The sequence below is a fragment of the Rana temporaria genome, chromosome 3 (assembly GCF_905171775.1).
Source record: "Rana temporaria chromosome 3, aRanTem1.1, whole genome shotgun sequence".
In the NCBI taxonomy this organism is placed as follows: Eukaryota; Metazoa; Chordata; class Amphibia; order Anura; family Ranidae; genus Rana; species Rana temporaria.
Genome location: NC_053491.1, coordinates 13,828,918 through 13,845,380, shown reverse-complemented (window position 1 = coordinate 13,845,380; position 16,463 = coordinate 13,828,918). Strand labels below are relative to the sequence as shown.

The 16,463-nt window shown below is 45.7% G+C and overlaps 1 protein-coding gene across 4 annotated transcripts in view; it reads right to left on the bottom strand.

Moving 5' to 3' along the window:
• Positions 1-16,463, bottom strand: part of DENND4A (DENN domain containing 4A) — a 244,198-nt gene that overhangs the window by 117,736 nt on the left and 109,999 nt on the right. For all 4 annotated transcript variants that reach the window (XM_040342272.1, XM_040342269.1, XM_040342270.1 and 1 more), the window contains exons 10-12: positions 14,532-14,707; positions 6,260-6,360; positions 522-740 (exon numbers count right to left, since the gene is read on the bottom strand). In XM_040342272.1, coding sequence (XP_040198206.1) covers positions 522-740; positions 6,260-6,360; positions 14,532-14,707 — 496 coding nt within the window. The remainder of the gene's footprint in view (positions 1-521; positions 741-6,259; positions 6,361-14,531; positions 14,708-16,463) is intronic.

Below are 16,463 nucleotides of genomic sequence, written 5' to 3'. Positions count from 1 at the left end.
AAAAAAACATTTTTTTTCCTCAGTTTAGGCCGATACGTATTCTTCTACATATTTTTGGTAAAAATAAACCCGCAATAAGCGTTTATCGATTGGTTTGCGCAAAATTTATAGTGCTTACAAAATAGGGGATAGTTTTATTGCATTTTTATTAATATTTTTTTCTTTACTACTAATGGCGGCGATCAGCGATTTGTTTCGTGACAGCGACATTATGGGGGAACACATCGGACAATTTTGACACATTTTTGGGACAATTGTCATTTTCACAGCAAAAAAATTCTATAAAAATGCATTGTTTACTGTGAAAATGGCAGTTGCAGTTTGGGAGTTAACCACAGGGGGCACTGTAGGGGTTAAGTGTTTAATTTTTACAAGTGTTCTCCCCTGCGTGAGAAGCCCACTTGGGGTCTGTAACTTTTTTTTTCCAACACTCCAAAAATAAAAAATAAAATTTCAAAAGAAAAAAAAAAAACAACAAAAAAAAAAGCAAAGTATCAATAAATAAATTATATGTTGCATACCTTGCAACTCAAAGAGAGAGCTTGCATCTGTGGCCGTCTCAGACGGAGCCTGTGTGATCGGTCGCAGATAGACTCTGTACCCTTTCAAAATGGATGCCATGAAGCACAAAAAAGCTTCCTGAATCTCCATGTCCAGCTGATGCATTTTCTTCCCTGAACTGGAGTCACAGTCATTCATAGCAAGTTCCATCAGCGCATCTTCTCGAGGTCTTTGCTGTACTAAAAAGGTAAAATGGACACGTGTTGACAGAACCCAAGTTTTAAATAAAAAAAAGGTCATCAAAATCACAGAGAAGAACCTAAAATGCAAAACTAAAAATGCATAATTATTAATATTATTATTATACAGTTTGTGCAGCACTTTTATTATTTAAAAAAAAAAATCTTACTTAGGCCAAGGCACATAGAAATCTGCTGCTGGAGTTTAGGATAAAAATAAAGCTCTGGCGTGTTCGCACAGCCCACGTGCAGAGCCCGCCAGGAAGTCGGCGCTGTGCTAATCACAAGTAGTGAGACATTTCCCGATCTCTGCAGCCACGCATCGGGACAATGTCTCACTGCCTGTGATTAGCGCAGTGCAGTGCTGACTTCCTGGCGCGCTCTGCACGTGGGCTGTGCGAACACGCCGGAGCTCATCCTTACTCAGAAGCTCTCTTAATATCCTGGCTCTAGAGAACTCTTATGCCGCGTACACACGATCATTTTTCGGCATGGAAAAAACGTTGTTTTTAAAAATGTCCAAAAAACGATGTTTTTCCAACTTCATCATGAAAAACGACGTTGCCCACACACCATCATTTAAAAAAAAATTATGAACAAAGCGCGGTGATGTACAACACGTACGACGGCACTATAAAGGGGAAGTTCTATTCGCCTTGGGGCTGCTTTAGCTGATTCCGTGTTAGTAAAAGACGATTCGCGCTTTTCTGTCTGTTACAGCGTGATGAATGTGCTTACTCCATTATGAACGGTAGTTTTACCAGAACGAGCGCTCCCGTCTCATAACTTGCTTCTGAGCATGCGCGGGTTTAAAAACGACATTTTTGCCCACACACGACCATTTTTTACAACACGAAAAACAACATTTTTCAGAAGCCGATGATTTTAAATGTTTTAAAAACGTTGTTTTTTTCCATCCTGAAAAATGATCGTGTGTACGCGGCATTATAAATTTCTAGTTTTCTGGTACCCAATACCTGACCGTGTTTCCAAATCTGTTCCCAATTGTTCAACCTTTTGTTTCCAAGGCTGTGGACAAAAAGGAACCCTGTAGGCTACATAACTGGTGCTCCTGCCCATTGAAATCAATGGGCACCCCGGCTATACTGCCGGCAAATCGCTGCTGCAGCAGCGCTTCGGTGGTTTTAACCCTTTCTCAGCCGCTAGCAGGGTTAAAAAAGGCCCCGCTAGAGGCCGAATACCCCCGCAATTACAACGGTAGAGCGCCGCAAAAAATAGCGGCGCTTTACCGCAGACGCCCCAGTGTAAAAGGGGTCTAAGGGGGTCCGCTGCACACAGAATGCCTTTTATTTTAATGCATCAAGAAAAAAAAAAAACCTGACTTTACAGCCACTTTAATCAATTATCTGCATTAAGGCCCCTTTCACACGGGGCGGATCAGTAATAAACCGCCCCGTGAACCTCCGCTTGCTCAGCGGGGATCGCTCCGTTAATCGCCGATGAGCCGGCGGATGACAGGGCAGTCCTCGCACACTGTGCAGGGACCGCCCTGTCTTTTCTCCGCTCTCCCCGCCTGTCCGTGTTCACCCGATCCGATCGACGGATGGAAAACTAGGTTTTTCCTCCGTCACACTTTGGCGGATCGGAGCGGGTCGGATGTCAGCAGGCATGTCACCGCTGACATCCGCGGCTCCATAGAGGAGCGCCCGTTCAGGTCCGCCTTAAAAACTGGCAGGCGGACCTGAACGGGCCGCCCGTGTGAAAGAGCCCCAAGGAAAAAAAAAAAAAACACTATTTCCCTCCCCTCTTCTCCAAACACTTACTGAGCTCATCAGTGATCCAGCTCTGTACCTGGCTTCCACTTAAACCACCTATGCAATCTGAGTAGAAGCAGGGCTGTCTTAATGGTATCATGGGCCCCTAATGCTCTGGGGCCCCTACAATGATGACAGTGCAGGTAAATAGACATCAAGTAGGTAGGAGGCAGACTGTCTCCCCTGTGTATCCATCACTCCCAGAGCCATCATGGGGCCAGCGTGGGCTCAAGGACCAGCTGCTTTTTGGGGGGGGGGGGGGAAGGGCCCCCCATGCAGCTGGGGCCCATGGGCAGTGCCCAGGTGTGCCCTCTCATTAAGACAGCCCTGGTCATAAGTACTCGCTATTCCCCCCCCCCCCAAAAAAAAACATTCCAAAAGGGGTAGTGTGATACATTTGCCTATATGTCTCAGTTTACTGCTCCCTGCTAGCCAGGTTATTGACGTGCTAATGTCCCCTCACTATTTCTAAAGGTTAATTGATCTATTGTGTTGTGTGAAGGAGAGCTGGGTTTAAGTGGCTTGTGTTAATTATTCTGATTGCTTCATTGTGGTAATTATCTCTCTATATGCGGGGTCGAGCGGTCTGGTTGATGTATTCAGTACAGCTAGTGCTCAGCGTCATTGATGTCATTGTCTAAAGAAAATGTGTTTTCAGCATCGGCCCCGTCGTTTCTACCTAGTCATCTGTATGGAAGCCCCAGTGTGAGGGGGGCGGAGATTTGTCATTGTAACAGTTTTGGAAATGACATATAAGCTGTGTGTTATAACATTAAAGTCTGTGTTGTTCAAGCAGTAAGCTTGTCTCATGTGTGGCTTTCTGGGCGATTCCAGGGATATCCCTCCTCGTGGAGTATTGGGGTGATTTTCGTTATGGGAAGAAGGGAACGTTGACGGGGATATCATACCGATACCGTCACAATTGGTTGGTAGCAGTGGGATTTTTCCCTTCTATTCCCCTTCACACCCGGATTCCAAGCAGACACTGGAAGAACTACTGGAAGTTCGTGGAAGGATTGCTAGCAACAAAACCAAGCGGGTCATCATGGCAGAATCAATGGAGCTAGACCAGGAGGACGGGATTGCAGCAACGCCAGCAGTACAAGAGATGGAGACACCAGTGATTCAGGAGGAGGAATCGCCAGCCAACAAGCTAATGAGAGAGAAGCTAGCGTGGTTCGGCCCGAACCCAATGCCAGATGTGGTACTGAAAGTGATGGACCTGTTAGTAAACGCAGAGCTACAGAAGGATAAACAAATAAGGGACGCAGAACTACAGTTAAAACTGGCAGCAGTCCAACAAGCAGCCGCACCTTCTCCAAACAGTGAGTACAGCACAGCAGACGCAAGGAAGATTCCGTTTAGCGCTTTTAAAGCTTTTGATGAAAAGGACTGTGAGATTGATAACTTCCTGGCGGATTTTGAGCGACAATGTAACCTGCACCGAATAGCTAGAAGAGACTGGGTTGCAATATTGTCAGGCAAACTGTCAGGCAAAGCTTCTGATGCTTTCCGGACCGTGCCAGATCAGGATATCCATAGCTACGCCCGGGTTAAAGAAGTGCTCCTGGCTCGTTATGCAGTAACCCCAGAGTCCCACCGACAGAAGTTCAGGGACTCACGCAAAACCACGAAAGACTCTTATGCGGAATGGGCATGCCAATTGTCCCGGTCGGCCTCTAACTGGGCTAACAGCAGCCAGGCCACCACCGCAGAGGACATTTTGCAACTAATGCTCCTGGAGCAATTTTACAATCACATCCAGACGGACGTCAAAGATTGGGTGAGAGATCGCAGGCCCATGACTCTACCAGAGGCCGCAAAGTTGGCGGATGAATATGCAGATACTCGCAAGACGAACCAGGTCACACCACAGGAACAACCTCCACCACAAACGGTGCCCTCACACCCACCAACCGCTAGATACCAACCTCCTAACAGACCGGTGACATCTAGCCCTCGCTATCATCGCCAGGAGGGCAACGAACAACGCTGCTTCCGGTGCAAACAGCTGGGTCACTTCAAGCAGAATTGCCCCATGAATGACAACACCAGGTCAAATTGGTTTCAACCTGGGTACCGCCCACCAGCAGCAGCCCATTGTGTAGACTCGGCTTGGGATCCAAAGGAGCTGGGTCAGGAAGAACCATTGGGCACCCCTTACGAAGCCCTCATGGTACAATCTGTTATTACGGACAACAGGGAACACCATTGTCAGCTGGTCATGGGCGACAGCCCTGAGCCGGAGGGGCCCTGGAGGGAGCTGGGCAGAAAGAGGCACCGCCGGCCACCCTTCAAGAAGAAGAGGTCCTGGAAGCCGTATAACAAGCTGACCTGGGAGGAGAAGAAGCGACTGGAGGAGAGGGAGTCGCAGCGGGCGTCCCAGATGCGTGCCGAGATGTTCGCCAAGGGCCCACCGGTGGCCCCTTACACCACCACCCAGTTCCTGATGATGAAGGACCACGTGGAGAGCCTGCAGGACATGAGCAAGCAGGAGCTGATCCGTGAGTACATAGAGCTGGAGGAGTGCATAAGCCGCATGGAGGAGGAGAACAACCACCTGAGGTCACAGCAGCATGAACTGGAGATGGAGCTGGAGAAGCTCCAAGAGGAGAACCGGCGGCTGCGGAGGGAGCAGGGGGTGGCTGACCTTATGGGGCTCTGATTCCCCTCCCCCCCCCCCCCCCGGACTCTGAGCACCAGTGCTACAGCATTTCAACAAATATAACTTTTTCTTTTTATGAATCTCCTGGGATTGTCACTTCAGAGCCATAACCTGCCCCCTCCCATAGCGGGACACCTAGACGGCGGCGCACAGGCCCATTCGCTGTCTTCACACTGACTTCTGGTGACTTTGCAGATCGCACAAAGACTTGGGGACTGACCGGCGTGTGATCTGACGACCCGGTGACATACCTGAGTCTGAAGCAGTTGCCAAGGGAGGTCAGTCATGCCAAACGGAGTTAACCTCTGACTAATAGCTCTGAACCCGTCAACCCTACTGGACCAGGGAAGGTCCAACCGGGTTTGCCGGAGCAGGGAGCAAAAGGGGGGCCATTGTGATACATTTGCCTATATGTCTCAGTTTACTGCTCCCTGCTAGCCAGGTTATTGATGTGCTAATGTCCCCTCACTATTTCTAAAGGTTAATTGATCTATTGTGTTGTGTGAAGGAGAGCTGGGTTTAAGTGGCTTGTGTTAATTATTCTGATTGCTTCATTGTGGTAATTATCTCTCTATATGCGGGGTCGAGCGGTCTGGTTGATGTATTCAGTACAGCTAGTGCTCAGCGTCATTGATGTCATTGTCTAAAGAAAATGTGTTTTCAGCATCGGCCCCGTCGTGTCTACCTAGTCATCTGTATGGAAGCCCCAGTGTGAGGGGGGCGGAGATTTGTCATTGTAACAGTTTTGGAAATGACATATAAGCTGTGTGTTATAACATTAAAGTCTGTCTTGTTCTAGCAGTAAGCTTGTCTCATGTGTGGCTTTCTGGGCGATTCCAGGGATATCCCTCCTCGTGGAATATTGGGGTGATTTTCGTTATGGGAAGAAGGGAACGTTGACGGGGATATCATACCGATACCGTCACAGGTAGAAAAGAAATCTAGAAGACGAAAGCAATCAAACATGACTCACATATGAGCCATTGTAATATCTGCATGGCCTGCATTGCCACCAATAAAATATTGCTAGCAGTAGCACCAGCAGCACTGCACAACCCAAAACTATGAAAGCCACTTACACTCCGCCAATTGCCGATACAGATTACTGAGCGTATTCAGGAGATTCTTGCAGGCTTTCTTAGGCAGGATCTTCCAGCTGATATTCCGTTTGCAATCACTTCTGTCATGTTGGAAAGATTACAGTGACACTTAGTTCAGTAACTTGTGAGAGTGAGAATAGACAACAACAACAAAATAACTGGATACGTGCAAAAAACAAACACGCCCAATGTTCAGCAAAGAACTCCTATCTGCTAAAACCGTCCACAAAGGGGTACAGGTGAGAACCGGGGAGAGAATGATCCTGCAGCTCCTAGATATAGATCTGAGACCAATCCAATCCATGGTCATGTAAAAAGGCAGAAAAGCAAGGTGCCAGCAACATGTTTCAGGGGCGCTGCCCCCTTTCTCAAGCTTGACAATAGGGGCCAGGCCTCTGAAACATGTTGCTGCCCAACTATTCCCTTTGACACGCTCCTTGTTGCTGTGAGACTAGGTGCACACAGGATGGCCATAGCCAAGGATGGAATCAGAGCTTTAGTTAGTAAGCCTTTGGGGTACGAGAGCCAGACTCGCCACATAGATAGAAGCGGGGGGCGTCTGTGGCTTTCATGCATGTACCTCGTCTCACAGCAACAAGGAAAGTGTCAAAGGAACTGGTCTGGTAGCAACGTTTAAGGGGCCCTGCCACCTTTCCCCAAGATTGACAAAGGGGGTGGGGCCCCTGAAACATGTTGCTGCCTGACCATTTCCTTCTATCTGTGTGGGGAGTCTGGCTCTCATACCATGGAGGCTTACTGATTGAAGCTAGGATTCCATTCTTGGCTACATCTACATGGTTTTTCCCTCTCAACTGCATTAGGGATGCCACCTTTTCTTCAAATAATACCCAGACACTTTAGCGGCATACAGTTATTGGTTTTTTAATAGTATAAACCAGGGGTCTCCAAACTTTCTAAACAAAGGGCCGGACTACGGTCCTCCAGACTTTAAGGGAGTACAAAATCCCCTATCATTGGTGTCCTTGGACCCCATCATTGGTGTCCTTGGACCCCATCATTGGTGTCCTTGGACCCCATCATTGGTGTCCTTGGACCCCATCATTGGTGTCCTTGGACCCCATCATTGGTGTCCTTGGACCCCATCATTGGTGTCCTTGGGAGAAAGTCTGCCCTGTCATTGGGAGAAAGTATGCCCCATCATTGGTGTTATTGGGAGGAATTTTGCCCCATCGTTGGGAGGATTTTTGCCCCATCACTGGGAGGAATTTTGCCCCATCACTGGGAGGAATTTTGCCCCATCACTGGGAGGAATTTTGCCCCATCATTGGGAGGAATTTTGCCCCATCATTGGGAGGAATTTTGCCCCATCATTGGGAGGAATTTTGCCCCATCACTGGGAGGAATTTTGCCCCATCATTGGGAGGAATTTTGCCCCATCATTGGGAGGAATTTTGCCCCATCATTGAAAGGAATTTTGCCCCATCATTGGAAGGAATTTTGCCCCATCATTGGGAGGAATTTTGCCCCATCATTGGTGTCATTGGGAGGAATTTTGCCCCATCATTGGGAGGAATTTTGCCCCATCATTGGGAGGAATTTTGCCCCATCATTGGGAGGAATTTTGCCCCATCATTGGTGTCATTGGGAGGAATTCTGCCCTTCATTAGTGCCAATGATTAAAAAAGCACCCCAAGGGCCAGATTAAACCAAGCAAAGGGCCACATCTGGCCCCCGGGCCGCAGTTTGGAGACTACTGGTCTAAACTATATATTTTGCTATTAAATAACATTTCTAATCAAATGACATTAATAACAAGAGTTCCTCTTTTACATGTGAAGCCACAGAGTTCCCTTTCACTGTAAGGGGGGACTCTGCAGACTCTGATGTAAGGGAGAACTCTGGGGACTCCAGGGGATGTTCTTGGAACCCTGACTAAGCACTCTGATGTATGGAGAGGACTCTGATGTAAGGGGGAACACTGTGGCCTCTGGTGTAAAGGGGAACTCTGATGTAAGGGGTGCTCAGAGAACCCTGATTTACCTTAGTGCACTCACTCAAAGGCAAGAGAGAGAAGGGGGGAGACAGGGATGGATGGTGAGCTCACTCACCCCTTGGCAGTCAGCACCTCTCATCCAGATGTATTTGAGGCTGCTGGACCTAAAATTTCCAGCCCCCACTTTCCTTTTCTGAGGCACAGCGGCGGGGATTGGAGTGTGGGTAGACACAGAGGGGTAAGGGTTGGGAGAAAGAGGTGCAGATCGAGCCCTCTCTCCTCTCCCGTCAGTGTGTGGGGGGGGGGGGGGGGTAAGACAATTGTTAGTATTGTTAGTGCCGGCTTTGGGCAGTGTGAAAGAGTGCAACAGGCACTCTCTGCTTAGCCAACTGCAGCCAGCAACCCTACTGGGAAGCCATAGTCCAGTCTAAATAATGTGTCCGGGTTTCAGGCAGTCTGAAGCCCGGACCCATGAGTCCAAACCCAAACTGTCCGGGTGAATCCCAGACAGGTGCCAACCCTACACTGCATGTCGATCAGTTTTACTCCATGTAAGTGTGCCATGTGTTTTTATGGAATAAAGTGGTACTTTTTACTGATCCACAAAGTGGTCCATGGTACAGGTGCAGGGGCGGACTGACCATTGGGACTCTCGGGCACTGCCCGAGGGCCCCATGCCACTAGGGGGCCACATCAGGGTTGCCAGGCTCAGTAAAACCAGGGACAGTATGTAAAAATCTGTGTTTTTTTTTTTTACATCTGTCCCTGATATGTCCAAAACCAACATACTTTTGATGTGAAAATCCTGAGATTTTAGCTGCCCTGCCTCCTGGCGTGGTGGCCATCTGTAAGCCCGTGGGCCCCATAATCTTCCAATATCCAGGGGCCCCAGGAGTTGTAAGTCCACCCCTGTACAGGTGAGAACCGGGGAGAAGGATCCTGCAGCTCCTAGATAGATTTGGGACTGATCCAATCCATGGGCATATAAAGAGAAAGCAGAAAGGCAGGGCGAGTGGATCAATAAAAAAGTACCACTTTATGCCATAAAAACACATAGAACACTGACATGGAGAAAAACTAATCACCATGCAGTGCAGAGGGAAAACCACGTGGATGTAGCCAAGGATGGAATCAGAGCTTTAGTCAGTAAGCCTTTGTGGTTAGAGAGCCGGACTAGCCACATAGACAGAAGCTGGCGGCGTCTGTGGCTATTCCAGCGCGCACCTAGTCTTACACAAACAAGGAAAGCGTCAGAGGGAATGGTCGGGCAGCAACATGTTTGAGGGGCCCTGTCACCTTTCTCAAGATTAACCACTTGCTTACTGGGCACATATACCCCCTCCTGCCCAGGTGAAATGTCAGCTTCCGGCACTGCGTCGCTTTAACTGACAATTGCGCGGTCGTGCGACGTGGCTCCCAAACAAAATTGACGTCCTTTTTTCCCCACAAGAAGAGCTTTCTTTTGGTGGTATTTCATCACATCTGCATTTTTTTTTTTTTGCACTATAAACAAAAAAGAACGACAATTTTGAAAAAAAATACAATATTTTTTACCTGTTGCTATAATAAATAGCCCAATTTCGAAAAAATAAAATAAAAAATTCAGTCTAGGCCGATACGTATTCTTCTACATATTTTTGGTAAAAAAAAAAAAAAAAAAAAAAAAATCCAAATAAGCGACTGGTTTGCGCAAAAGTTATAGCGCCTACAAAATAAGGGACAGAATTATTTTTTTTTTACTAGTAATGGCGGCGATCTGCGATTTTTATTGCGACTGCGACATTATGGCGGACACATCGGACACTTTTGACACCATTCACATTTATACTGCAATCAGTGCTATAAATATGCACTAATTACTGTATAAATGTGACTGGCAGGGAAGGGGTTAACACTAGGGGGTGAGGAAGGGGTTAAATGTATACCCTATATAAGCAGTGATAGTGAACCTTGGCACCCCAGATGTTTTGGAACTACATTTCCCATGATCCTCATGCACTCTGCAGTGTAGTTGAGCATCATGGGAAATGTAGTTCCAAAACATCTGGGGTGCCAAGGTTCGCCATCACTGCTATATTGTGTTCTAACTGTTGGGGAAGGGGGGTGACTGGGGGAGGTGACCGATCTGTGTCCCTATGTACAAGAGACACAGATCGGTCTCCTCTCTCCCTGACAGCACGCTGTCATTGTGAGAGCCGGCAATGAGAAATGATCTCATATGTAAACATATGAGATCATCTCTCATTGGCCGCACAGATCGCCTACCAAACGGCACTGTATGAGAGTGTGAAACGCGTTAGCCCTTTTTCCTGATTTTTTGCTGCGACATTCATGTTGTGACCAGTTTTTATTAAAAGGAACACATTTTTATTTTTGGAGTGCGGCCGTCCCGGTTCTTTTTGCAAACGGCCACTCCGATTGGTCGTTCACGGCGATCTGTGAGTGGCTGTGTCCAAGGGACACACGGCCAGCACAGAAGTTCCCCGCTGCGCGCTCGGGAGCGCGTGCGGGGAACGAGAAAAGGGGCGGCCGTAAAAAGACGGCGTCCCAGAGAAGTAGAACCACCCTGCGGCCGTATATAGTCGTACGGCTGTCGGGAAGTGGTTAATAAAAGGGGGTGGGGTCCCTGAAACATGTTGCTGCCTGACCAGTCTCTTCTATCTGTGTGGCGAGTCCGGCTCTCATGCCACAGAGGCTTACTGATGAAAGCTCCGATTCCATCCTTGGCTACATCCAGATGGTCTTCCCTCTGCATTTCATGCTGATCAGTTTTACTCCATGCAAGTGTGCCGTGTGTTTTCATGGAATAAAATGGTACTCTTTAACTGATCCGTGCGTCCTGCCGGTCTCCTTTTTTTAACCACTTGGGATCCGCGCTATGGACGACAGACGTCCACAGCGCGGCTCTCAAGTGCCGGGTGGACGTCCCTGGACGTCCTGTTGTTGTCATTCCCCGTGCGCGCCGCTGGGGGCGCGCAGCGGGGAAACAACCTGCCCGGCGCATTGCTCGGGAGCCGATGCGTGTGCCTGGCGGCCGTGATGTCCGCCAGACACCTGCGATCGTCGGTGACAGCAGGGACGTGGAGCTCTGTGTGTGTAAACGCAGACCTCCACGTACTGTGAGGGAGAGAGGAGACCGATCTGTGTCCCTTTACATAGGGACACAGCATCGGTCACCTCCCCCAGTCAGTCCCCTCCCCCCACACAGTTAGAACACACCCATGGAATACATTTAACCCCTTCCTCTCCCCCTAGTGTTAACCCCTTCACTGCCAGTCACATTTATACAGTAATTAGTGCATTTTTGTAGCACTGATCGCTGTATAAATGTGAATGGTCCCAAAATTGTGTCAAAAGTGTCCGATACGTCCGCCGCAATATCGCAGGCCTGACATAAAAAAATAAATAAAAAATAAATAAATCGCAAATCGCCGCCATTACTAGTAAAAAAAAAAAAAAAATCATAGATCTATCCCCTATTTTGTAGGCGCTATAACTTTTGCGCAAACCAATCAATAAACGCTTATTGCGATTTTCTTTTAACAAAAAAATGTAGAAGAATACGTATCGGCCTAAACCGACGGACATTTTTATTTAAAAAAAAAAAAAAAAAAAATGGGATATTATTTTAACAAAAAGTAAAAAATAGTGTTTTTTTCCCAAAATGTTCAGTTTTTTTTATGTTTATAGCGCAAAAAATAAAAATCCCAGAGGTGATCAAATACCACCAAAAGAAAGCTCTATTTGTGGGAAAAAAAATATAAAAATATAATTTGGGTACAGTGTTGTATGACCGCGCAATTGTCATTCAAAATGCGTCAACGCTGAAAGCTGAAAATTGGTCTGGGCACGAAGGGGGTTTAAGTGCCCAGTAATGAAGTGGTTAAATGTCGAGAGTAGGAATAGAATCCGACTAGAACAACTAGGATGATGAGCAACATGAGCGTGGGCGATTTTTATTCTGTGGGATATTTGAGGGGAGGAGAGGTTCCTTTCCATTGGAGATCCCCTCCCCCCTCCCCATACTGTGACTTTGGTAATAATAGTTACTGCACAATAAAGTGACATTTCATGCACCAAGACCATTAGTCATCCTGGGTACAGAACGTTCCCAAACTATTTAAAAAAAAAAAGCAACCCTTTACACCCACTTTAACGTTTAACCCCTTCCTGGGCAGAGGGGAGGATCAGATCAGCGATCATGTAACCACTGTCACATGATTGGAAGCCGGTCCCGCTGGCTACCGATCTTTAGTCTGGACCAAGCACAGTCTTTGGCGGCGACGGAGGAGGTGTCCGAGGACCGCTGCGGAGGCTTCGTTCTCAGGTAAGCAATTCATAATGAGCTAGTATGCTATGCATAGCAGCTCATTATGCCCTTGTCTTGCAGGGTTTTTTTTTTGTTTTTTTTTTAGAGGGTTTACTTTCTCTTTAACCACTTGCCTACTGTGCACCTACACCCCCTTAATGCCCAGACGAGATTTTAGCTTCCGGCACTGTGTCGCTTTAACTGACAATTGCGCAATCATGCGACGTGGCTCCCAAACAAAGTTGGCGTCCTTTTTTTCCCACAAATAGGAGCTTTCTTTTGGTGGTATTTGATCACCTCTGCGGTTTTTATTTTTTGCGCTATAAACAAAAATAGAGCCACAATTTTGAAAAAAAAATCAATATTTTTTCCATTTTGCTATAATAAATATCCCCCAAAAATATATAAAAAAAAAAAAAAATTTTTTCCTCAGTTTAGGCCGATACGTATTCTTCTACATATTTTTGGTAAAAAAAAAGAAAAATCGCAATAAGCGTTTATCGATTGGTTTGCGCAAAATGTATAGCGTTTACAAAATAGAGGATAGTTTTATGGCATTTTTATTAATAAATGTTTCTTTTTTTTACTACTAATGGTGGCGATCAGCGATTTTCTTTGTGACTGCGACATTATGGCGGACACATCGGACAATTTTGACACATTTTTGGGACAATTGTCATTTTCACAGCAAAAAATGCTCTAAAAATGCATTGTTTACTGTGAAAATGCCAATTGCAGTTTGGGAGTTAACCACTTGGGGGCGCTGAAGGGGTTAAGTGTGACCTCATATGCGTTTCTAACTGTAGGGGGGCGGGGCTTGACGTGTGACGTCACTGATCACCTTTCCCTATATCAGTGAACACACGATCAATGACGGCGTCACAGTGAAGAACGGGGACGTTATGTTTAAACACAGCTCTCCTCGTTCTTCAGCTCTGGGGACCGATCGCGGGACTCCAGCGGCGATCAGGTCCGCGGGTCCCACGGCCACGGAGCTTCGGACCCGCGACCCACGGCTGGGCACTTAAAGAGGACGTACCTGTATGTGCTTGTGCCCAGCCGTACTATTCTGTCGACATATATGTGCAGGAGGCGGTCCTTAAGCGGTTAAAGTGATAGCAAAATCTTTTTTTTTTCCAATAAAAATAACAAACATGTTCTAATTGCCTTTTCTGTGTAGTGGATTAGCACAAAGCAACCCGGATCCTCCTCTTCTCGGGTTCCTTCTGTGCTCCTGGCCCCTCCCTCCCGTTGTGTGACCCCACAGCAAGCAGCTTGCTCTCGGGGCACTCGAGGCGAATGTCACAGCTCCCTGTGTCCATTCAGACATGGAGCTGCGGCCTGACCCCACCCTCTTTCTATTTTCTACTCCCACTGGCCACCGTCCAGCTAGGGTGACCACGTGTCCCGGATTGCCCGGGACGGTCCCGCATTTTGCAGGTCTGTCCCGGGCACCTTCATTTCAGGACAATACAGTGTCCCGGAATGAAACTGACACAGCCACCCCTGGGGCCAATCTGATGACCCCAAAAAAGGCCGCCACATCACCGCTTTACTCACTGACAGTACTTGTCCTGGCCGGGAAAGCCTGGAGGAGCACAGTCCCCGCCCCCTGCTTGTGATTGGAGAAATCATAAATCCCACCTCTTGTGTCCAATCACTGTGCTGTGATTCGTTACAGCACAAGCTGATTTTTGGGAAGGGGGGGTGTCCCTGAATGGCAGTTTGGAAATGTGGTCCCCCTAAGTCCAGCCCCCCTAAACCCTGAATGACAGTACACTGGCCCTTTGTTTACAAAGTTTGGAGACCCCTGGTCTAGACCAATAACACTAAATACAGCCTCATCCTTCCAGTGTAATAGACGCTGCCCATTACTGGTAATGAAGACCTGACTGCCCTCCAGCCAGAAAGCTGATGTAATCTAAAACAAACCACGACAATCGCCTTATTTGTTGTCACAGAACAAGTTCTCATGGAGGAATACTTACTGAGAAATGGTGTTGGTATCTAGGTCAACACAGCTGACATCCGGAGGGGGCTCATACAAATCAAAGTAGCGAGAATCAATTCCCACAATGAAGGGACAAGGGGCACTCAGCACGTCTGCCAGGGCCAGGGGGCAAAGCGGGATATACGGACAAGGCCAATGGAAAGGGAAGATCATCTTGCAAAAACAAAATTAATGTTTGTTATTGTCAGTTAGGAATCAGTTATTAAAGCAATGCTAGAGCATGCAATTATACAGCAAGTGGAACAAACACAAAACAGTCACTCAAAACATCCGATCTCCATCGATCGGTATACAATCACATTGTCTTGGCATATATGAAAAGAAAAAAGTGATTTCTGACTACTTCCAGTCTGGGATTTTCTGGCACTTTTTGTTCATATGCAACAATCAGTATTTATTTCCTAGAAAATTACTCAGAATCCCAAAAACATAATTATATTTATTATACACACACACACATATAATTTTTTTTTAAAGCAGAAGCCCTAAAAAATAAACCCCAAAAAACATATTATATTTTTTATATATATATTTTTATATATATATATATATATATATATATATATATATATATATATATATATATATATATATATATATATATATATATATATATATATATATATACACACACACACACACACACATTTATTTTTATTTTATAAAGCACAAGAAAATAACCCCAAAACACATATTTTATATATACTTTTTTTATTTATTTTTTAAGCAGAAGCCTTAGAGAATAAATTGGTGGGTTTTGCAATTTTTTATGTCACAGGGTATTTGTGCAGCAGTATTTTTGTAAAAAACAACAGTTCTTTGAGTTTTAATGCCAAAAAAAAAAAAAAAAAAACACAATACAAAAGCCATTTTTTTTTTAAATATAAAAGACTGGGGACAACATTGTAAATTTTACAATCCATAGGTGACACTTTAAAAGCCTTTACATGTCACCACTTTTTTTTTTTTTTTTATAAAGCAGAGGCCCTAGAGAATAGATTGGCTGGTTTTGCAATTTTTTTTATGTCACATGATATTTGTGTGCAGCAGTATTTCAAATGCAATTTTTTGGGAAAAACTACAGTTCTTTGAATTTTAATGCCAAAAAAAATAAAAATAAAAACAATACAAGAGCCAATTTGTAAAATATGAAAGGTGATGTTACGCCGAATAAAGAGATACCAAACATGTCACGCTTTAAAATTGCACACGCCCATGTAATGGGACAACAATGTAAATTTTACAATCCATAGGCGACACTTTAAAAGCCTTTACGGGTCACCTTTTTTTTTTTTTAAAGCAGAGGCCCTAGAGCAGTGATGGCGAACCTTGGCACTCCAGATGTTTTGGAACTACATTTCCCATGATGCTCCTGTACTCTGCAGTGTAGTGTAGCATCATGGGAAATGTAGTTCCAAAACATCTGGGGTGCCAAGGTTCGCCATCACTGCCCTAGAGCATGGGTGCTCAACCCGTGGCCCTCCAGCTGTTGAGGAACTACAAGTCCAATGAGGCATTGCAAGGCTGTCAATTAAACAAGCATGACTTCCAAAGGCAGAAGCATGATGGGACTTGTAGTTCCGCAACAGCTGGAGGGCCACAGGTTGAGCACCCGTGCCCTAGAGAATAAATTGGCAGGTTTTGCAATTTTTTATATGTCACAGGGTATTTGTGCAGCAATATTTCAAATGCATTTTTTTGTGAAAAAATACACTTCCTTGAATTTTAATGCAACGCAATACATAAGCCTTTTTTTTGTAAAATATAAATGATGATGTTACACTGAATAAATAGATACCAACTAAGATAGATGGATGCATATATATATATATATATATATATATATATATATATATATATATATATATATATATATATATATATATATATGCATCCATCTATATATATA